At 44.5% G+C, this 23,081-nt stretch overlaps 1 protein-coding gene across 1 annotated transcript in view; it reads right to left on the reverse strand.

Moving 5' to 3' along the window:
* Nucleotides 1-369: 369 nt before the first annotated feature.
* The window catches only part of tspan18b (tetraspanin 18b), a 28,700-nt gene continuing 5,988 nt past the window's right edge, over nt 370-23,081 (reverse strand). The window contains exons 2-9 of the mRNA XM_084017768.1: nt 12,536-12,608; nt 4,865-4,960; nt 3,768-3,962; nt 3,442-3,516; nt 3,206-3,304; nt 2,787-2,963; nt 2,043-2,126; nt 370-1,315 (exon numbers count right to left, since the gene is read on the reverse strand). Coding sequence (XP_083873894.1) covers nt 1,268-1,315; nt 2,043-2,126; nt 2,787-2,963; nt 3,206-3,304; nt 3,442-3,516; nt 3,768-3,962; nt 4,865-4,960; nt 12,536-12,538 — 777 coding nt within the window. The 5' untranslated portion in view covers nt 12,539-12,608 and the 3' untranslated portion in view covers nt 370-1,267. The remainder of the gene's footprint in view (nt 1,316-2,042; nt 2,127-2,786; nt 2,964-3,205; nt 3,305-3,441; nt 3,517-3,767; nt 3,963-4,864; nt 4,961-12,535; nt 12,609-23,081) is intronic.

Here is a 23,081-nt window from a genome sequence, read left to right on the forward strand (position 1 = left end):
TAAGATGAAATCGTGTTCATTTTCACAATAACACCAAGAGCCGTATGGGGGCCCTAACCACATCTAATTATGCATCAATACATGACACATCCATCTTTACTGTTTCAATACTTCAAATGCCAAAAAGGTGCAGCAGAGATTAATGATTGGTTATTAAAAGATATGAATCACTATTGCTTCATGGCTACAGCAGAAAACCATCTATTCTGACACATTTCTTGGAACATTATTACGTGGCCTTTTTTGTTTTGTTTATTTTTACTAAATCAGCTGGTTGTCCTTAGTTAATCAGGCTGGAAAAACATTTATTTTTGCAAAGGAATCTGAAATTGTGCAACCAGATTAAGAAAAAAACAAAACACAAGGGCAGTCATTTAAAATGCCATTTATGTTATTGACTTTTCGAGAATCTAATACAAATGCATACACATAGATTTCACCACCTAAAACCACATTATAACCACTACTGCAGTAAACATCACCATACAAATAGAAAAAGAATGAGGACGTTGGCTTTCAAGCTTGGGAGGGGTCATGATGGGCCACAAGCTCACAAACTAGTTCACACATATTCAAAAGGAGCATCCAGTATGTACACACACACACACACACACACACACACACACACACACACACACACACACACACACACACACACAACCACACACACACACACACACACAGCGTATATAATACAGCATTAAAGAAGGCATATGGAGGGGGGGAGTGTTATAGTATACAGTATGAGCAGGTAAAAGGTTACAGCCAAAGTGTACATAAAACACATCTTTTACAGTTAAGCCAACTTTACTTAATATAAATATTCTTCATCCAAAAGTCAGTGCAGTGCCTTCTGCTCAGGCTTTACCTGGTCCTCATGCCCGGTCCACATTATACCCAGTCTGTGCTAGACCTGGTCCAAAAAAATGACTGTTTCCACTTTACACACAAATCTTTTTACATCAGTTTTGTTGCGGATCTCCCACTTTCTCTATGGTTTGTGTGTGTGTGTTGTGTGTGTGTGTGTGTGTGTGTGTGTGTGTGTGTGTGTGTGTGTGTGTGTGTGTGTGTGCGATGTGTGCGATGTGTTGTTGTTGTTTTTTTTGCCACCCAGTACCTCAAAAGTCCAGCTGTGAAGTACAAGAGTTCCAGAGTTTGTTTGTTTTTCTACCAATTAGCCAATAGAAAAAGAGATCAACACATTTACAAGTGTTCATTCTGAATTCCCTTTTTTTTAATAAAAAAAAAGAAGTTCACTGGAGCAGCTCTATTGGATTCCCCTGAAGAGACACATTGCAAAGACCATGGCAAAGAGCTGAGGAAAGAAAGGCAAAAGAAATAATTAGCACACAGATTTTAAATTGGTAACATGCATCTCTCAATAAGGAGTTCGCTTTTACAGTTTTTACACAATGTGGACTAAACTGGATATGTCTTCACTTCTTTGAAACAAAATGCTTTCATTGACCACATTTTAACAAAACTCTGTAACTGTGCAAACTACTGAATTACTCATCTACACTGACACAAAGAAAAGCATAAACCACTGGGACATACAATAGTGTAGCTCTCCTACACACATATCAACAGTAAATATATATTGTATGGTTTTGTATTACATGACTGGAATTACTTTGTTTCAGAAAAATAACTGCACAAATTGTTTCTCATTAGTGTCTGTAACACAGTATATTATATATTCATTTGATTGAAATGAAATCTTGGAAATAGTAAAAAATAAAAGCATATACATATTGTAGTGCTATTGGCTGTTACCATTATTTTAAAGCTATTGTATATTACGTCAAGCTGTTTTCTTCCAGACAAAGTTAACCAGTTGTAAAGTCTAATCTATGTTCCTGTAGCACCAAGTCCCACCACTAGAGGGAGCTCTTGCAACAGAAAGAGCAATCAGATTCCACTACTACACATTCAGGCAAATATCCTCAGCTTAATACAGAATTCCCCCTTTCTGAAATAATTATTCACATCCCACGAGAAACAAAGAAAAATGAGAACGAGAATAAAAAAAACCTTCATACCTCAATGGTCAACACCACAATGGCCAGTGCACCAGCCACATATATGTACAGTTCAAAGTAGTCAACTACTGCAGAGTAACAGCCCTGTGGACACACAAAGACGTGATGCTCAGCAGAGAATCAATAGGCTATAAATGTGCAGAATTACATAGACAATTAAAGTAACATCACAGCTTTAATCGAGTGAGGCTCTGAACAAAGGCTGCCTGAATGAGTGGGAAGCAGGCCCTCCAGCCTCTCTGCCTTTTAATGAGGGCTCTTTGTGTGAATGAACAGAGAGAGACACACATTGTGGACATCGCACATTGTTCTACTGGTTTGAAAAACAGCAGGTGGAGAGTGTGGTAAAAAAAAAAAAAAAAAACTCTTCCTATTAGCTTTCACTGTAATTACATTTCAAAAATCCAAGGCTTTCTTTGTACATTGGAAGCAGCGATGTGGGTGTGCATGTATTTTCACAATTTATATACTCCTTTTTTTCCCACAAAAGCATCCATTTTACCAATGTATGCACACATACACACTCATACGCCTACACACACTGGTGTCTCCACACTATAACACATAGTAAGATGGCCTCCCATGACATCCAAAAGCATTAATCAGCCAGTCAGGGAGTCCCTGGTTGTCACCCCTCAACTGTCTCCTGCCCTAATTAAACCTGCGGGTTGTTTGGAAGGAGGGAGATAGAGGGAGAGAGGGTAGAAGGACAGAGAAGGCATCGTAGGAGATGTCAGAAGTTACCTTGTTATTGCGGAACATCATATTGCCTAATAAGCACTGCTCCTGGTTGATGTAGGCCACCTCGCCGGTCTGACTGGCACGCTGGCAGCACGCTTCTGGCACCATATGCTTTTGGTTGATCATCTTGAACAGGCTGTCCTTAAAATCCTCCGGGCTGTTCACCCCACAACAGTCAAACTGGTGGCAGGAGAGGAGAGAATGGGAGAAGAAGCCCTTATTTCTGAGTGCCTATTTGTGCGCTGACCTGTAGTCCACTGTGTGCATGCATCAGCCCACCATGAATATTGACCTAAATGTCGAGGATTTTTATGTATAAAATATAGCCCCCTGACGGCAGGCTGCAAACCTTTCCCGCTTGCACAGACTGTTGGTGAAAGCTACGATATGTAAGCTCTTTGCCATGTGTGCTGGGGCCTTACCGTAGTCATGATGGCATTCCATGTGGAGGTGAAGACGTCGGTGTTGTTGTAGCCCTGATAATGTCTCTTCAGCTCCTTGGTGAAGTACTCTCTAGTCAGCTTTAAAAAGAAAAAAAAGGGATATTTATCACAGGGATATTTGCTTCTTTGGAATGGAAGAAGATCACTGGACACAAGGCCTGGGTATGGTTTTAATAAGGAACTGTGTTGATGAGGGTAATGCTGCGGCAACTCACATGCTCCCGGAATATGAATGCCAGGATGGCGGCCGCCAGCTCTGCTAAGAAGATGAGGAGGATGAGCATGAAGAACTGCAGTAGGACAAAATAAAGACAGAGAGAGTTAGTTGAGTGGCAAAAAGTGCATGTCACTCGGTAAAAAATCTCATTCTGGCTGTACCTACTTCACTCAGCATTAATTATGCATGAGGTCAGAGGCACCGAGGCAAATAGAAAAGTATTTTGCTCTTTCGGCTTTCCGTTTTTCGAGTGTGGCGGTCCAGAGAGACGGAATAATCAACACACGACACGAGAACCGCACAGACATTCGCCAATCGACTCACAAAGAGGAGCAGACACTTGTTTTCGCGGATGGCTCCACAGCAGCCGAGGAAGCCCAGGAGGAAGAGCATGCCTCCCATGCCCAGGATGATGTAGACACCAGTGAATAGCAGGGGATTGGCTGCTACAATTTCCCTGAACCCCGTGGGGTCCACCAGTACCCACACTCCCACTCCCAGGAGGAACGAGCCTCCCAGCTGATGGAGAAAAAGGAAAGAAGACACTAGTTAGACAAAACAGACACTGGCTGCGTCGGATGCATCTGCCCTTCATCAACCAACCCCCCAAACGTGCTGATGACACGCACAGCACTGCAGCCTCCATCCTCCCTTTCATTTAACCCTTATCTGCAGCCAGCGTGAGGCGACTTGTGATTAAGAAAAGAAGGTATTGAGGTAGGGGGTTGGAAGGGATCTGTGCCTCACACACTTCTACCACAATCCCCTTCTGCTATCTTCTTCCTATGAGGGACCCGGGCTTCAGCAAATTAATGTCGCTTCATGTCGGAGGCAGAGGCAATACAATGAGGAGAGGCGGTAGACATTTTGAAAGCTCATAGGGCTTGACAAATGCTGTTGTGCTTCATGAGTTTGAAATGGCCTTAGATGCCGATGAAACGGTGGTTGTTATTGAGTGATTCTAACAGTCAAGCTCACTCTTTGCTCTGCTGGTTGCATTATTGCCCCGGCCTTGAACAACCACTTCTGAGTAGAGCCTCTAAACGGCTTGGTTGCGCTTAATAAAGCAGGAAAAGAGAGAAACCTTCTTAGTCAGCCCCCCCTTCCCCCCTCCACAGGCTCAGACTAACAGGATTACCCTTGATTGTCTGATCAGGACTGATAAACTCAGGTGCCAGTCACAAACTCTTCATGGCACAGTGTGCCTCAGATGTGTGTCAGCACACTAAAATCTAATCAAAAGAGAATCTGATAGAATCAAGATTGCCTCCATCTAATGAAATGCAAATGTGGCTCCATTAGTGAGTCAGGCAGGGGGCAGCCAGACGCCCATTTCAAATCATTAGACTGACACTGACTTCAGAGAGAGCCAGATTAAGTGTCTTTGAGAAAGAGATGAAAATAAAAGAAAAAATACTTACGAAAATGAGGAAATTGAAGACAAACATGAGGTACTTGATGCAGCTGAGACAGTCCCCCTCCATGGTCGTCCCCCGTGCTGAAGCCTCCCCCTGACCCTGGGAAGGAAACAACATTAAACAAAAACATGACGACGTGCCACTTGATGAATCCTGCCAAAATGCTCACAGTATTCCCGCTCTCCTGTGCTTTGGATTCGGATGAAGAAAATAATACCTCTTTTAATGAGTTCTGCCACTCAAACCAGACACACAGGCCCGTCGGTTCATTTGGTCCAATTTTCAGCTGAAAAGCCTTATTCCCTTATAGTGTTATTCCCTCGGGGCACGGTGCCAGCTAGTCTCTCAGCGAGTGCTTGAGCTCCACAATGTCAACCCGGCCTGACACAGCTCATTTCACTGCACAACAACTTGGCTTTTCAGACGTGCTTTCACAGTCAGGAGGCCTGACTCCCTATCAGCACTGCCTACCTCTGGACAGATGGCGCCCCTGTGTTCAGCGTGACTTGAGGGTGCCCGTCTATCTCAGAGCATTTTAAGGATATGAGTTCTGACTGAGGCACCATGTGCATTAAGCGACCGTGTGTGGCCTTTACCACGGAGCTTCTTCTACTTAATGTAATGAGAGGCAGGAGCCCTGTGCTCTCATCAGCCAAACCTCTATCTGACATAAACACACTTTCCCTGATGAGGGCTCGTCCTGAAGGCACTCCTGGTTAATGAACAACGCCTTTCCTGCATTAGGAGACATGTGCCTCAGTACCCGTGACCCTGTATAGCAATATACTGTATATCTGATCCACCACAAAGCCTTCATTTAAGTGTTGGTTTGACCTTTCAGGCTAGAAATGAACACGATTTCCCCCTCGGGGAGGATAGGAATTGTCCAAGGAATCATCTTCACATATTCTGCGAAAACTGAATTGGAAAAAAAAAAAAAAAAGAGAAAGAAATCTGTTGGGCAGTTATAATTGCAGCATCAGTGAAGGAAGAAAATTAATTATTTGGCAGAAACAAACCGGCACTCTTTGCTTTGTAGTGGTGATTATTAATTTGCTCTCCCATAGTGATAGCTGGGATTGAGGCTGAGTAACAAACAGATTAAAAAGCAACTTCTCACAGGAATCGTAAATAGGTTTACACAACCAGACACCAGTTACCTCTAATTGAAAAAGTGAAATTGCCTTCTTTTTCCACTTCTTTTGTCTGGACTTTGCAACACGTCCATCACATGTAATCTCATAATCTTCAGCCTTCTTTCCAATGCCTTACATGCTGTCAGATGACTCCTCCGGGTTATCGGTCTGCTTCTCCGAGGTGAAGCTTGGGTTGTGATGGACGCCAGCTTTGATTGCTGTCCGCCTTTGAAGGGCATCTGCTGTCGCTCAAATGTAACTCAGCCTTGACCCTTTGACCTCTTCTACTCCCAAGTTCATGTTTTCAGATGAAATAAATCATAACCATTTTCTAGTCTGTTGTGCTGTTTTTTTTTTACTCCTCCTGCTTCTAATTGCCATATGCTGCTATGAGTTCCAGAGAAACAGTCTTTTTTGTCTCATTGTCCACTAGAGATGTGAAGGTCTTTGTCTGCTGTGAGAGCGAGCTAACATAGAATGAGAACATTCTCTCCCCTCACCAGCCCAAGGGCTTATTATTTTTCCTCCCCAGACCCAGGGAAATTGATTTAGAGCTATGGTTTAACACCTCCTCTAAATCATAATGATATGCTTAGGTATTGATCACCCTCCTAGTGGTACTCTGAGAGTAACCAGCAGCCTCATTGCTAGAGATGGGTTTTAATCACCCACTCCCTCCAACCACACACACACACACACACACACACACATACAATTTCCTAAGCCCTATTGAAAGACCTAATGAGGGCACGGAAGGTCTTAATTGAGATTTACATACATTACAGTCTCAGAGATAGAAGCGACCGAAAAAAAAAAGGCTCATTCCTCCTGCTCTCCATCGTTAGTCCCCACGAAGAGTGCAAACTGTATTTATTGGAGCCGGGGATGAAGAGGCGGAACGAGGAGGGGGAGGAAAGGGAGGAGAGGATCGGATGGAAAAACTCTCCGGGCTCGGCTCACGTCTCCAAACAAAATGTCTGATTTCTCTTCCAGCTTCACCCTTTTTGCTCTTCGCTCCCATCTCAGGGTCAAACCAACTGTCAGATCTGGAGCCAATTTTCTTGTTCGGCATTAAAATGCAGTGGATGCTTGAGAATGAAGTGGACTATATAGGGCCTAGCCGGTCTCCAAATAACGCGCCTATGGTGCCGACCAGCAGAGTATAAATCAAAGTGCCACAGAGACCCTAGAGAAAGTGCAGAGTACACAAACTGGCCTTTCACATGACTCCTGGGGGATATGCAGGTCCTCATCGATCACAGCCCAGCCATCGTGATCAGACCACTAAGTCTCTGAATATTCTGCGTACATTATAGCAGAAAAGGGGAAAAGTGGTTCACACCCCTGAAGCTCACGACAACATCACACAATACTATTAGATTAGAAGGCAGATCTTCCTCAGCTGTGCTGCTTTGCTAAGCCAGCGATGTGTTGAGATAAATAGCTGTGTGGCATTGTGTTTGTATAGACTAGCAAAAAAAGCCCACCCATTATAAACAAACATGACACACACAGAAGGGGGGAATAGTACGCTGCTATATTTGCAGACAATGTGTTCGCTCGTTGGAAATACTGTATGCATGTCCTCAATCTGACAATCTAAGTGGCAGTCTTTGCCCCCGAGGTATCCAGTGAATGCCAACTCCGTCTCCTGTTACTGACATCATGAAGTGCCTCACGGCGCTCAGATCCCATTGTTTACACTCGGCAAAGACAGATCCACAGCCAGCTCGGGCTGCGGAGCCCGGCGTGGTTGAATTTGATAGTGGATTAATGAGAAGTGGTCCTAAATCAACTTTGCCGTACAGGCAGAAGCCAGAGCTCTGTAATGAGGGCAAACCCATCTGACCTACATTCTTTTTAGTATGAAGATAAGGGATTCTGACACATTTCTACAGGCCTGGTTTTCACGCTCGTCTCAGAAAACCAGAGGTATGTTTGGACAGCATCTTCGGCGTCTGTGTGATGGTGGTGTTAACGCGCTGTGGTTAGAAGATAAGGAAGATGTAGAGCGGCATTTCAAGTGGTCCATATATAAATAGTATACCCTTGGGTGGTTCTCCTTGAAGTTGACACTTTGGTCACGATTAATGAAGTGAGTCCATATTCCCCTGCTTTGCTGGCGTCCACGGACAAATGGATCAGCACGACAAGGACACTGTGTCTGCTCCCCCCGCCCCCCCAACCAGATAACCAGTTCACTTCATCTCGAGTGTGAGCCTGCATAACAAATAATCATTTATACTGAAACCCTGTCGGGACTGTACGGGTTGGAGCTTGACCCGTTTAAATGTCATTGACCCTCTAAATGATCACGTGTGGTTGAACCCTGGGGATGGCACATTTCGTCCTCCCCGATGCAGCGGGAGCAGGTGTGTTTTTTTATTTATTACATCTACAGTATGCCACTCTAAAGCTCTCTCCGGATAGCACTAATACCCTCCGACAATGACACCACAGGACCACACATACGCCACATTAACCTTTATCTCAATTAGATACTCATTTTCATATTTCCCCCTGACTTCCTTAATCAGCTGCAGCAAGTAAACACCCCAAAATCCGAATAAAGACGGGCTCCTCTGGCAGTGAGCTAGGCTCCCCTGAGGCACGCCATGTCCCTTAATGAACCTCCAATTAGAGGAGAATGAGCCCTGGGCTGTGCTGTCACACCGAGGAGCTTTCAAGTGCACTGAATGCCAAGCAGCAATAGCACTGTATGCTGTTTTAGAGGGCACGCAGCTTACAGAAAACAATGAACCACAGAGCCAAAGTGTACCAAAGTAGCTCAAAGGCAACCCAGCACACGCCGTGTGTGGGTTCAGCTCACACAGGGAGCACACTGTAGGAATGCAGCCAGGGTGGGGAGTTGGAGAAACGGCTCGGCTTGTAGCGAAGGTCCTCATGTTGGTTAAACACTCAGGTGGAGACACACAAACGCGCTACCCTCAGGCAAGCTTAGCTTAATGAGTTTTCACAGTACACACATAGGATCGGTGTACATTATGAGCTTCTGCACATTACGTTGCATTGATAGTCCTCCACAAAAATAGTGGGCAGTCTCCGATGAATTTGCTCTGCCTCGCGAAAGCCATTTATCATTTAAGTCCATTGTTGCGGTACGTGCGGTGGATGTAAAGTAGTTATCTGAGCCTGTGAGTGGCACTCTCCTAACCCGTTCAGTTTGGGAAATGAGATCGCGTGAACCCCCAAGGGCAGGAGTCCTCTGACCAGGCAGCTGACACATTCCTGAACAAAAGGCTGATTAACTAAAAAGGAACAAATGCAGAGCCAGAAACTCACTGACCATGTGTTGTCAACAGTGCTGCAGGCCCGCATTCTTCAAATCCCAACTGGGTCCACATCCAGCTGTTTATTCAGCACCAACAGTTTCTCATACTGCTACGGTAAATCGATTCTGCGTCTCAGAAGATAAGAAGGACTGGAAGGCCATTGATAGCTTCTTGGTTAACTCAAGCGGAGGACATGTGATTGCGATGAACAGATTTTGTCTTCCATTGAACACTAACGTGTGTGTGTGAGATCCTCACTCTGAAAGCAGAGATTCTCAGTTAATTGCGTCAGCACCTCTATCTGGCTGAGTGGAGATACAAACCGACTGTGTAGGGCTGGATCAATACCAGGCCCAGGAACATGATCAATGATGCATTGATCCCCTGGAGTTCCAGCTCGTACTCCGCTAGTAGTGAGGGCATGTGTGGTAGCAGAACACAATGAACACATAAACACTTCTCCACCTAACCGCCTGGTCGGTGAAGCCGGGGCTTTTCCCAGAGGGTGCTTTGGAGGATGACACATTGCCTTTGGGACTTTCCACAAAAATGAGTTATAACTCAATTCAAAACTAATTGTGCAGTAACGACTGTGACAACAATGGGAGGAATTATTTCCCTGCCATCCTACTCACATGTTTTGCCTTCTTTTCAGCAGGTTCCCACCATCTTAGCTATAATCCTCTTAATGTGTCGGGATCTCTAGCGTTTGACCCTCGGACAAGAGACAATTAAAAGGTTTCTGATGCTCTTTTTGGACCTCGTTTTACAGTGTGTGCTGTTCAAGTCGTGGTCGCTGCCAGATCTCCATATAAAGAGTTTACATCGCAGATGGCCTCGCAGAAATAAACAATGAGATTTAAGGAAAGACAACACTTTCAGCCTCGGGGGACTGAAACCAGCCAGGGACTGAAACCAAAGTGTGAATGTGTGCAGAGGCACAAAATACACACCGACTCTCACACACACACACACACACACACACACACACACACACACACACACACACACACACACACACACACACACACACACACACACGCACACACAAGTGGTGGTATGTCACCAAATCCTGACAAATAACAGAAACCTGCGCACCGCGATTAAACCTACGATCAAGAGTTGTGGCTCTCTTATGGCTCAAATACACAATTTTGTGAAATCCGTTGGGGTTTGTTTTTAGAACAGGTTGGAAACTCTCCAGCCCTCCACTAAGGACGCTGGTCTCCACGGCAACCCGGATATGTGGTGAGAGTGGCCTTTGTCTGCAGAGCAGTGTTTGGCATCTCCACTTAGCACTAGTTCCTGTTAGAAAACAAAGGGGAGCAGAGCCGAGCACTTTACGACAGGGGGACAGCTTGGCCAGCCATTTGTGTAATGAGCGATCACTCACACCCTGTTGCAAGGCCATATGTTAGTTAGAATACAGCCAGTTCCCCAGTGTCAACGGCCTAGAAGCTGTTTCATCACTTACTGATGAGTCTGTGGAGCGCACACACACACACACACACACACACACACACACACACACACACACACACACACACACACACACACACACACACACACACACACACACACACACACACACACACACACACACACACACACACACACACACACACACACACACTCTGATCCTCCACACAATCAGCAAAAGGAACAGTGTAACCTAATTTGTGTTACAGGCTGGAGTTTTCAAGTGAAATGCAAAGATTAAAAAAAAAAAAAGCCTTGAAGATATGTGAATGTTTGTGCCTAAGATGAAAGAGAAATCCACACATATTGGAGGCCCCATTGCAAATAACCACTTCACAGGAATAAACCAGAAATGTGTCAGTGCCTGTGTAGTAGATGTGCAGCAGAAAATTCACGATTCTTTGAACTTGCCTCGTAATTTGCTGCAACAGAGGCACCTTGTACTGTGTGTGGTTACATATGTTACTCTGTGACCGTGAGGCCGTGGGATTATTGAGCAAACATTGAGCTCACGCTTGCTTCGAGCATTTATTACAAAACTTAAAAGGCTAATTTTGGTTTATTACAAGTGGGGGTCTTCTTTTCACTTGTATCACTTATCTGACAAAACTACCTCACCGCATTTAGTAGTTGCTCCGGAGCATTTGGTTGTTATCACACAATCTCACAGATAGATGCCCCATTGGTATTGTGGATATAAAAATTTCCATTTGATTAAAATGAAATGTTTCTTAGGGAAATGATTAACTTGAATCCCTTAATTTTTCAACCAACATGGAAGAAGAACAGAGGAAACTCCATCTGTCTCGTGGACCATGTGGTTAAATTGTTTCAGTAACTAAAGGTCAAGAAAGAAATTTCAATCTTAATAATACTGATTATGATGACGCTGTTGATTTATTTTGTTTAAGTGACAGCTGGTTTCTATCTAGAAGCAAGGTGGCTACAACTTTGGAGTTAAAAAAGTTAGCACCCAACATGGTCAAAAAAAGTCAGTCTGTAAACTGTATTGAATGTGTTCACCCAACATTTTGAAACAACACGTTGATTAACTTTTTTTGGTGTGGTCATATGTCTGTTTCTTTCCCTCTCTCACCTGTTTTTTCAGCAATGTTGCCGTGTTCCCAAGACTCAGGGATCGTATTTTTAGCAATACAAATTATGTCTGCAACTCAATTGTAATAAATCAGAATTATAAAGAATCTGGTTAGTAACGTAAATGCCACTTGCACATTTATTGGTTTGCCTGGCTGCTTTTATGCTTATATGCCCTGACAGATTAGAGCTGATGTGTCTGGCTCTAAACTCCCCTTCAACCTCTCAATCTATACGTGTCTGCTGCTCGGCCGTGCCTGGAATACTAATATTACAAATGCCAATGCAAATCAGAGGCTAACAAAGCCCAGCACCGGCCTGCTGTGATGGGTAAAGGACAAAAGCACTTGTCTGGCTCTTCGCAGGACCAGCCTCGCGCGACGCCTCTCGCCAGCACTGCGCCTCCTGCTGACGGCAACAATGGCTTCTCGCCTCCTCTGTCAGCATCTTACTGAAAGAGTCTGTCAACAAGCTCTTTCTGCCGTTTCTCTCGCTGATTTAACACGTGGAGCAGAATCGCTGGCTGATTCGGCCCGAAATTATTCACAGCAACACCCGAGATGCTGACAGAAGAACTAAGGGCAGAAATGTCACTGAAGATAAAAGTTGTGTGTTTTTTCTTCAACACAATGTGTGATTCCTTTATAGATAAAAAGAAAACAGTCCCATACCATGCTTGTGCCTCTTTGTTCAGGTGAAGCTGATGACTCCTCTCGGTTCTCTCTCCTCTCCTGTTTTCATGGGCTGTTGGACAGAAGCACAATGGAAGAAGCAGAGGTCAGGGCTGAGCCAGTGAGCTGCATAAACAGCGAGTCCAGGAGACCGAAAACTAGTACATCTGTTCTACTATGCACAATTCATTTAAGCAGAAGAGGAACCGTGGGCTTGGAGAAAAATATATTCTAGGACACTTAAAATGACAGAGTTTGCATTTATTATGTATGAAGCACTCGTTCCCTGCAGCGAGTTAATTTAAGACTGCATCAGTGTTTTATGTGTGAATGTTTCACTCAGCTGGAAGGCAAAATTAACAAGGAAAGAATAAAAAAGGGTGCTGCCTTTAGTAGAAGCAGTCCAGGCCTGTATTGTGGGAAGGTAAATTATTTATAACTTCCTTGAGGTATTGGAATGTGTGCATCTTCTTACTTAGTTAATTATCCTTTATTGGAAGACCATACACCACAGTCCCCAAAACAGCTTTCTGACATCGCCTTAATGAGCATCTAAACTCATACATTATTCACTGAAAGAGGAAGAATACCTTGGTTTCTTATTTGTTGGCTCAAACTGTCAATGTAACAACTGTGTCTAATGAGCATAAATGCGTTAAACTGTTTCCCCTGTTTCTAAACTGCTTTGCCACAAGTGTCTCCCAACTGAAAATAATGATATAGCTATTAAACTCCCGGTATTCCAGCCTCAACGTGCAAACTCAGTCAGCAGTACGGTCTTGACTGACAATACTTTGGAGCCAGTTTCAAAGCAGTGGCACAACTGCAGCATCAAATATGGCGAGAGCTGCCTACGGAGGCATGAACAGCATGCAGCTCTTGCCATTAGATGGTGAAATACAGGCGTATTCTCGGTCTGACAGGGGGATGGAGAACATCCCAGGAGTGTTCGGGCTGATAGAGGCAGCCACATCATTCCCGTTGACACACCATATTGCCAGCAGACATCAGATTCACCAGGACGCAGAACCCATCTGACAGTTGCAGCAGCACACTCCCCCTCCCCCCCCCCCCCCCCCCCCCTTCCCCCATACACAATACATGAGCTTCTGATTGCATCTCGAAATAAGGCAATCAAAGCCTGAGTGAGGAAACGGACAATTCGGAGAAGTGGCGAGATGCACTGGAATGATACACTCCCTTATCGCAGAAACGTGAATTCAGACCCTACGAAGCACAAGTTGAGGGAATCAATCACATCTCCACAGTGGCTACACAGTCAAAGGATGAAGCCATTTACAAAACATTCAACATATGGCTGAGGAAACAAATCCTTTCCATTTTGTTTTCCTACTGCAACACAACAGATACATCATCGTCATAATGTCCGTCATCTGGTGCCGAGCAGCCGAGCGGTCAAATTTGACACTGAAGCCTGTTGCAGAGGTGTCTCTCCCAAACCCCTGTTTAGAGAGCTATTAGCTGTTGGAGAGCGACGGCAGTGAGGGTCTGCATTATTTTTTGGTTTCCATGGAAACCCTCTCACTGGAAAGTGGAGCACCAATAGGATCGCGGAGCCTCATTGAATCGGTTATGGGAGTGAGAAGAGAGATCGGCAGACGGCTGAGAAAAGCACAACAATGGGACGAACCCTCGAGGGGGAGCAGAAAGGCCAGGCCGCCGAGGGTCCAACAAAGCCCGGGAACGACCAACACTAGAGAAAAGGTTTCATCTGCATCCACTCAATGGCTCCCCTTTTAAAAGACGTATCTCGCCACCTCGTCACTGACATTTAAGGCTCACGACTACTGTGAGCAATTTAAACGTCGAGGCACCCACTAATTGATTAGTCTCTGCTGATATTTCAGGCTCTGACATTATTATTGCATCACCAACATCTCTATCCACTGTGTAAGACTGTGGAACCTTGTAAATTATGCGCTTCTGCATGCACCATTGTTATCCTCCACAGTCCAATCACAATAGAGATTGCATGGGGAAAAATGTGGCGACCATGAAGGAATAACAGGAAATAATGCACATAAACTGCTCCTCTGAGCATCAAACATCTTTTCAAACGTGAGCTTGAAACGTGAATGTGATGAAATTTCCACAAACTTTCATCTCGAGCCTACAGCCTTTACCATACATCCACTGTTGTCTAGGGACTTGTTTTTATATTGTTTCTCTTTACTTCCATTAGTCTTCTCATCCGGGAGACCTTGACTGAAATGTCAGAGGTCAGAGAACAGCAGGGAGTTGATCGGCGACACTTCCTCTGGGGAGAGGAAGTGGGCAAGAAAACAAGGAAGGAAGTGACAATTCTTCCATCTACACCTTGCAGCTGGGATTGACCTCAATTTCTCTCCAGTGTTAAAAAGCACATCTGAGCTGTGGTGGCAACTGCAGATTTAGAGATGATGACCTGGAGGGCCTTTTATGCCTTTGCATCAAACCTTCATAAACACACTCAATAAAAGGAAACATCTGCAGGTCTTGATGTCAGCTGTCCCTGGTGAACTCCCAAGTCCAAGTCCATATACATCATGGGATAATATTGTAGAAATGAGGGAGAGGGTAATTGCCAGCATCCATATATCTCCTGAAGTGCCAGTGGCATTAATGAGGGCAACACTCAGGCAGAATTATCACCTTACCCCATCTGGATTTATTGATCTAACAGCGTGATTCAACCACCAGAAAAAAAGATAAACCGCCACGATGGAGAAACAATCCCCACTCTGATCAGAGGGCATCGCTCAATTAATCACTCACTGTTCTCTCTGGCCACAGCTAACCCACGGCCTACCTCGTTCTCCCGCACTGCAGTCGGTACTGTCGGGCCACACGCCATTAAAGAGTGTATTCACTCATTTGCAGTACTAAATGACTCCAGCTGAAGTTGCAGATTCAACTCATTGTGATATCATCAGTTTTCTCTGTGTTAATGGTTTTGAGCTAAATGGAAACCCGACAGGAACAGCTGTTTTAATCCTGATGAGAGCTGACACCGTGTCCACCTCTCCATCCCGTATATATATCTCACCACTACAAAGATGCCCTCATCAAATAGCAGGGATCCTTTCAAACACCTGCAACCTGCTTCTATAATAACGCAACACGCTCTGTAGTGGCACCATGATGAAGAACAGCAACGGAACTACTTGTTGTTATTTTCTATAGGTCGGGCCTGTCTAACTTAACAAGCCGCCTTCCACACACTTTCACCTTACTTCCCAGGCCCCAAAGGCTAGGCCCCTGTCTCTGAAGAGCCAGGGGCCGGGGGCGTTCGGGGGGGGAACACAAAGGTGCTTTGAAGTCGGGCGATTAAAGAGGAGAGACCTGTCGAATTGGGATGACGGGGTTAAGGTTGGAAGAGGGGGAGGATCAGTACGTGGGACAGGAAAGGATCTGAATACTGAGAGCTCGGGGGCCCCATGGGATACAATTAAGAGCTAGGCTTTTTTAGCAAGGGTTACAAAAACTCAGCAAGGATAGCAGCAGCACAGCCTTCCAAGCCAAGGTAAGAGTTCATTACTACAAACGCAGGGGGGGCTGTGGCTGTTAAACTCTCAGTCAGTTTGTTCACCAACTCCCCCCCCCCCCCCCCCCCCCCCCCCCCCCCACCCACGGGCCCTACGAACGGACGAACAGCCGCATGATAACCATTTCCATCCCAGTTAAATCCTAAAGCCCAGTAAAGCTTGGGAATCACGCAGCTTACAGACTCAAACTCAGAAAGGAATTGAGATGAAGCTCCAAGCTGCCAGCACAAAGAGGAAGTTTGCATAGTCTTCCCCTTGGGATGTTTTCTTCCGCTAAAACATTACGAGCGCGCAAAATACAGCACACCAGATTTGTAGTCAAGTCAGATTAGAGGTAAGACAGCACAATGAAAGAGGACCAGACAGGAACAAAGGATTGTGTTCATTATTGATGAATGTGGGGATTATTTTCGTCATCGTCATTTGGTCTATAAAATGTCTAAAAATGACATCATTTCAGTTCTAGTAACAACAAACTGTCAGTTAACCAGCACAAAGAACAAACCTACTCAGTCCAAACAAAAAGAGACTATATGTTAGCTAGAACACCGTCGCTTGCAATAATCGATGAGTACATTGATGTTGCTACACCTGAAAGACTTTAATCCAGCGGGAACCCGCTAAAACACATGGTTATATTTTTTCCACAAGACTTTGCATGTCAAACCAGCCACTTAAACATGTGTTAAGAACACATCTGGTAACCATTTCTAGCCCTCATTTAAATTTTGCTAAAATACCATAGAGCAGTAGGTTCTATATAGTTGCTGAAATCAGATTCTGTAGCAAAGACTGTGATCCTGATTTAACCATGATCATTAACACGAGGTCCACCTCAGAAGGAGCTGTCCTTTACCTTTAACATCACCTGAACATGCCCTCACCTTCATCCTCCTGCCTAATTAAGACTGTTGGAGCTGTTTATTATACTGACAAACAATGCGGTAAATATCCTAAAGCAGAAGATACATAAGAAGTGGAAACAGATTCTTTCCTTAGTGGGACCAGATGCAACTTATTTCCATGATCAAAAACAGTGGAGGGTATTTGAGTTTGGACTCCTCCACATGCAAAACTCCTTCTCTTGGATAGTTATGTTTGCTCAAATGCACAACATACTACGCAAAAGCAGCGAAGCTTTGCTTTTGTTAGTCTGAATTTGCTGCATGACCACTTGGTACTTGCCTGCAGCAATGCAAATGAAAAGCAAAAAATGTTGATACAACTATTAGTATAAAGTGTTGAGTTAATTCCAATAAAAGACAATATGACTTGTATTGTCACCTAGTATTATCAATGTCAGTTCAGCCCAAAATCCAAGGCCCAGTGGGTCTGGTTCCGACTGTCCTGAGCACACTGAGCAAAGCTAGCCATTCTGAAATAGCGGGGACAGGCCATGTCCAACTGACAGATTGATTCCAAAACAAATATTTCTATTTCGGCATATTTGAGGCATATAATTGTTGTTTTCAACCATGGGCAGGGTAAAACAACACTGGAAAGCCTGGGCTGAAACAATGCAGTGATCTCCTTTGTTTGTGAGTGCAGACATGTGGGTTACATTACTTTACAAAAGTAGAAACAAACATGGCAGATGGCGGGATTCCTGCCCAGTTTATATCCAAGGTCTAGTGGTGTGTTGGATCTCAAAACTTTGTCATAGTGATGTTAATTTTTGCTGGTAACGAAGCCAAAATCTCTCTCAAAGGCCATGTTGAGATGAGTGCAGAAGGAAAGGGATCTGAACTAAAGACCCAGAAACCCATTAAAGACACACCTTGGAGTTTCCTGCAGTGTTTAAAAGTGGACCGCCTCTGCAAACATCCGGAAAATCAAGTATTCTTTTAAACCCTTCTTTTTATTCCATTAACAATGAACTAAGTTGAATAGATGAATAAAAAATGAAAATATTGACTATTAAAAAACTGTTGCATTGCAGAATGGAATCAGCACTGTATGTATCAATAATATATTGTATCAGGAGGTCCCGGATGATTGCAGTCTCACATGTAACTAGTTGACAATATAAATCAATAACCTTTGGATCTCAGGCAATTAAGCACACAAAATCCATTTCTTGTGTTCCAATGTCTTAATTAATGAAGATGGTAAGTCTAATGTATTATCCCCCAATAGAAATAATGTATTTATGTAAGTCATATAGACAACATGTAATCAACAACAACTAAAGAAAACTTTTTGAATGAAGTCAAGCAGGTCCCGCCTCAGAGTCAGGAAGACTCTCCTTTTGCATGCTTGGGCCAGCTGTTATTTCTCACGCATCCTGTTATTCACTCCTCTCACGCATTCTCCCTCATTATTTCCTTGCCGTCATAGTTCTGGTATCGTCAATCACGAAGTCAGCTTTGTTCGGCGTCAGCCGGTCTCATCCGGTAGCACAATGACACACCTTCAGAGTGAGCTTATGGATTGCCTTTAGGACGTTCATGCTGCTGAGCCTCAGCAGAACCATCGGCCACCACCGCCGCCTGAGTCTGGACTCCATGGGGGGATTTATCTCGCTGCTGTTCAGGGCAGATCGCAAATCTCCCTGTAGAGTCTAAGCGCCAAAGACTCTGTTAAGACATTATCATTACATGTCATCCGTTTATGATTAACATCTTTTCTTCATTCTGATTGAAATGTTATGCTGTATTTGTTTCCGTCCTCCAGCAGGTTTGTAACGAGTTTACATTCAGGTGTGTTTGACTATCTGAGGCAACAGACCGTTTGAATGGAAACACTGTTTGACTTGGGTTTAGCAATAATTGCGCTCCACTGAAACACACAAAGCAGTGCTCCATCACAAGCTGAAAGCCAACAGTACGTTTTATACGAGCTGCACAGAAAATCCGTTTCCAAACAGCACTTTGACAAAGTTGCTGCACACGTAGTCTGCGTCCTTGTGGATTTGGCAGGGCTGCTGTACGGGAGCAGCAGGGCAGGTGTCCCACTGGGTTACGAGACCCAGAAGCTTTGCATCTGGATCATTTCCTCAGAGTGGCTCCACACTGGTACCTTTCTCATAAAGCTGCACATGTGCCAAAGAATCCCTCCGAATGCGTCATCTGTCAGCCTGTTTGTGGCAGCTGTGGCGACAGCAGGTAACAAGCAGGGAAAATGACTCCCACTGTCAAATATGCTCCCACTAATGGCCAAATACCCTGGAAATGACTTTCTGCACGAGGGGCAATAAAAACGTATTCATCACTTTTGATTTTCAGCAGAACAGGGCGAGACTGATGGCAGGAGGATTACAGGAGCAGCGGAAGATAAAACTAGGATAAAGAGGAACTCTGAACTGTGTGAGTACACTTCCTCCACTCTTCTTCCAATCCAAAATCCTTAAGGAGCACTCCTTTCTACATTGGTTCACTCCAAGCCCAACTCCTGGGATGAGGATTTAAAAGCTATCCTTAGAGGCGATATCCTGCCTGTGAGAGAGTCCCAAGTAGAAGCCAGGAGGGACCGAAATGTGGAAAAAGAGGCTTGGCCATTTTCCATGGTACAATTTTGTGAAAATACAGGAGTGCCTTAAGAAACGTTCATTTGATAGGCTGAAGGAGCCACAAGCGGGGACACGTCGGGAGAAATCATGCTTGGCTCGACACAGAAAGCACTCAGAGAAATGAGATTTAATCTGCTGGGCTTAGAGTGTATTAGCCAGATGTAAACAGTCAGTGCCAGCTGTGAGAAAGTTAACTTCCACAGCCCTACTGCTTGGAAAAACAATGAACAGAACATCAAACATCACCAATGAAACTAGCTCTGCAAACACAGTGATATTTAAAGGCCAAAAAAAAACTTTCACAAGCCGGGGACGTTGCAGTCGTCGGAGTCAGCGGGTTAAGGTTAACTGGCCCCACTGAAACACTTTCTCTCTCTGAGAATACTCTTGCCTCCAGGCCCCGAGCTGTGGGAAAGGGAGTTTATGCGATTACATCACATTGATTTATGGGAGACAGAAGAAAGATGGGGAGAGGATGGAAACTGAGCTGCTTGGAGGCGGTCCAGGATTTGGTCCCCGAAGAAACAAAAGTCAATAGTTTTACACCACAAAACATGATGGATCCGAGACAATTGCGTGGGGACGTATGTGGTGGGAGAAACACTGGCAACAAGGTGAGGTCAAACCTATCTACAATGATTGGCTTTGACTTACGACAGAAAACGCACACAATTATGAAAACGGACAGAATCGTTGTACAGAAACTTCTCTGATGAACCTGCTGCAGGTGACAAGTCCAGAATAGCTCAACACCACCGCTGAGTGACCTTTCAATTCTCTTAACTCTGGGGAGCTGCTCGAGCCCATGCTGCCGTCTTGAGTATTGATTGGGTGTAGTTATGAAATTGTGAGTAACGCACCTAGAAGCACTCACAGCAGTGTTAGCAACCCACCACAGCATAACATTTCCAAATAAACAATCCACCCAGCGTTATTGCTCTTCATGTGCATGGGACTTACATTAAAATGTAAAAAAATAGAATAAAAGGACACATAACTCAAACCATCAAAATGCTGAAGATGTGAACAAAGCAGGACGATGTTCGGTTTAATATGCTGCACAGTTACAGTAGGAGACATTAAATGGTTTTGTTGTTTTTTTAACGTGGCCAAGTATCTGCAAAAGTCTCAAGCTTCTTGGAAGACAACAGACCTTTGGTTCGGGCCAAAAGCAACAGAATAAATATATACACACGAGGAGCCGGCCAAATATTTGAAGGGGGTGTTTTGAAAGCTCGCAGAAGAGACTGGATTATCAAGGGTGGGTGTGAGGTGGGGGTTTGCTCTAGATGTGGCAAATGTATGGAAAGCTCACTCAGAGATGTTTTGAGTAAGAAAAGGTTGGACATCTGTTCCTTATTACATTAAAAAAAAGAGGCTAATTCCAAACTGCCTGCCGAGATAAGGGAAAGTGGTTTAGGTAATTGCACACAACATTGGCTTTCTCCTCCGTTGTTTCTTTTGTGCATCATTTTAAATATCGGGAGATCATGTATTGACCAAATTTACATTTTTATTCAAGTATTTAAAAAAAGTTGTGTTAAATCCCATTTTGTCATTCGTCCAAAAAAAGCTTAGAAGACCGATGTTTTTTTTTCTGACTATACAAGCCAAAAGAACCTTTACACATCCAGGGGTTTTCCAAGACACCCACAAAATCACTTGGGCTTCAACTTCGGCGCCGAGGCATTTTACATGGGATCCGAGTCCTGCCAAGTGTTATCGGGAAAGGTGATCTGGGCCCAGTTTCTCTGGTCTGCAAACTGTTGAAATGGGGAAATGAGAATGAGCTGTCAAGTTTTTCCCCCCAAACACTTCACAGATTGAAGCGTTACAGCTCGGTGGTCAAGATGGAGTTGGACGACTTTGCTGCTGACCTGTCGTCCTCATGAGGGACAGGTGAGAAATCAGTGGGAAGCCATCCAAGATCACCGGTGGAGCATCTGTACCATTTTGTTTTTTTCCACCGCCTAAACCAATGAACGCTGCAGCCAATTTAATTTCACACACTGGAGACACCTGCCATGGCTGTACTATCTCTGACAAACACATGTGAAGGTGATCCTTTGATTCTACTTTCAGAACCGTACAGACAGAAATAGCCCTTCGCCAAAACATCAAACTCCTTTAATATACTCCAAATGGGTAAACGGTGGTTAGCTATATGGATTCTCCTTTTTTCCCCTGAGCTTCAAAGAAAAGAAGAATTAGGGGGGAAAGGAATCGTGCTTCATGCTGTGCGTGTTTAACCTAATAACCATTGGCAAAGACATTTTTACAGCGCAGTAAATACCACGCCATGTCTATCTGTGCTCTTCTCTTCTTAGAAAGCCATAGCTACTTAAGAATTCCTTGTTCAAGTCGAACCACAAGTTCACTAAATGCAGCACATGATGCATTAACAGTAACATGGTGAGTTTGTGGTCACAAACACGTCGGCTGGCGCTGACCGACTGTTTGCCCAAAGGACAGAGGCCGCGTTTTAGTGCAGTGACCCGTCAGTGGCATCTCGAGGAGCGCGCTTTTAAAGTGGCGGTGGGCTAAAAATTTCATAAAGGACCATCAAATAATCATGAGGCGGCGAGGCGCTCACTGTCTAATTGTTTCCCTTTTGAGGAGTAAAAATAGCCATCTGCAGCGTGTCCATTTCATCGGCTGTTGAAAAGGAAACGGCTATTATCCAGTTAGACATGCTGCAGGCTGTGGACATGTCAATTCATCACCGTTGTCCAAGAACCACGACGGCAATCAAACTGGAAGATACCAGGATGGCTTTATTGTGAGCAACAGTTCAGTAGCCCTTTGTGCTTCACTTTTCAACAACAGTTGCTCTAATGGTGTAATTGGGGGGGCAATAAACCGAAGGCACTGAAGGAAACCTACCAGAAAATCCTGTGAAAAACGCCAACACGAGAGATGTTTATGTGCCGGAACCACAGGTGAGATAACATTATCACTCAGGCAAAGCAAACGGCAAGGCTCTAAACGAAAACAGACAGATGGCCCTCACCTACACCGCCATTAGTTTATAAGCTCGAAAGATTTTCAGTTCCTGTTCTTTAACAAGCTGGAATGAAACACGAGCGTCTATCTCAGAGCCGTATGATCCTGGTGGGAGAGACATCATTAGCCAGCCCTCCCCCAGAGTTTCCCCAGGTAGAAGTCGGACCCTGCTGTGGATTTTTTTTTTAATCAAACACTGATCTGTCCCCCTGATGCTGCAGAGGCTGACAAGAAGCCCATATGTCTGATAGACCTGTGGCCAGTCGTCCCTTGTGGGGGGAAAGTAATATAGCTGTTATCCCACAGGAGCTACAGGGAGCAGCGCTGTGGACAAGGCGTGTGGGCTTCAAACGGCAGCCAAAAAGCAGCCAGTCTGCTGGAAAGAAGAAATGTTGAGGCATTTAAAAGGTACTTACTCTCCTATTGGCATGGTATTTGAATACAAATGCACATAATGAAATTGCAAGGAGAAGCAGGAGAATCCCATTAG

Source organism: Eutrigla gurnardus (genome assembly GCF_963514095.1).
Source record: "Eutrigla gurnardus genome assembly, chromosome: 9".
Taxonomy (NCBI): Eukaryota; Metazoa; Chordata; class Actinopteri; order Perciformes; family Triglidae; genus Eutrigla; species Eutrigla gurnardus.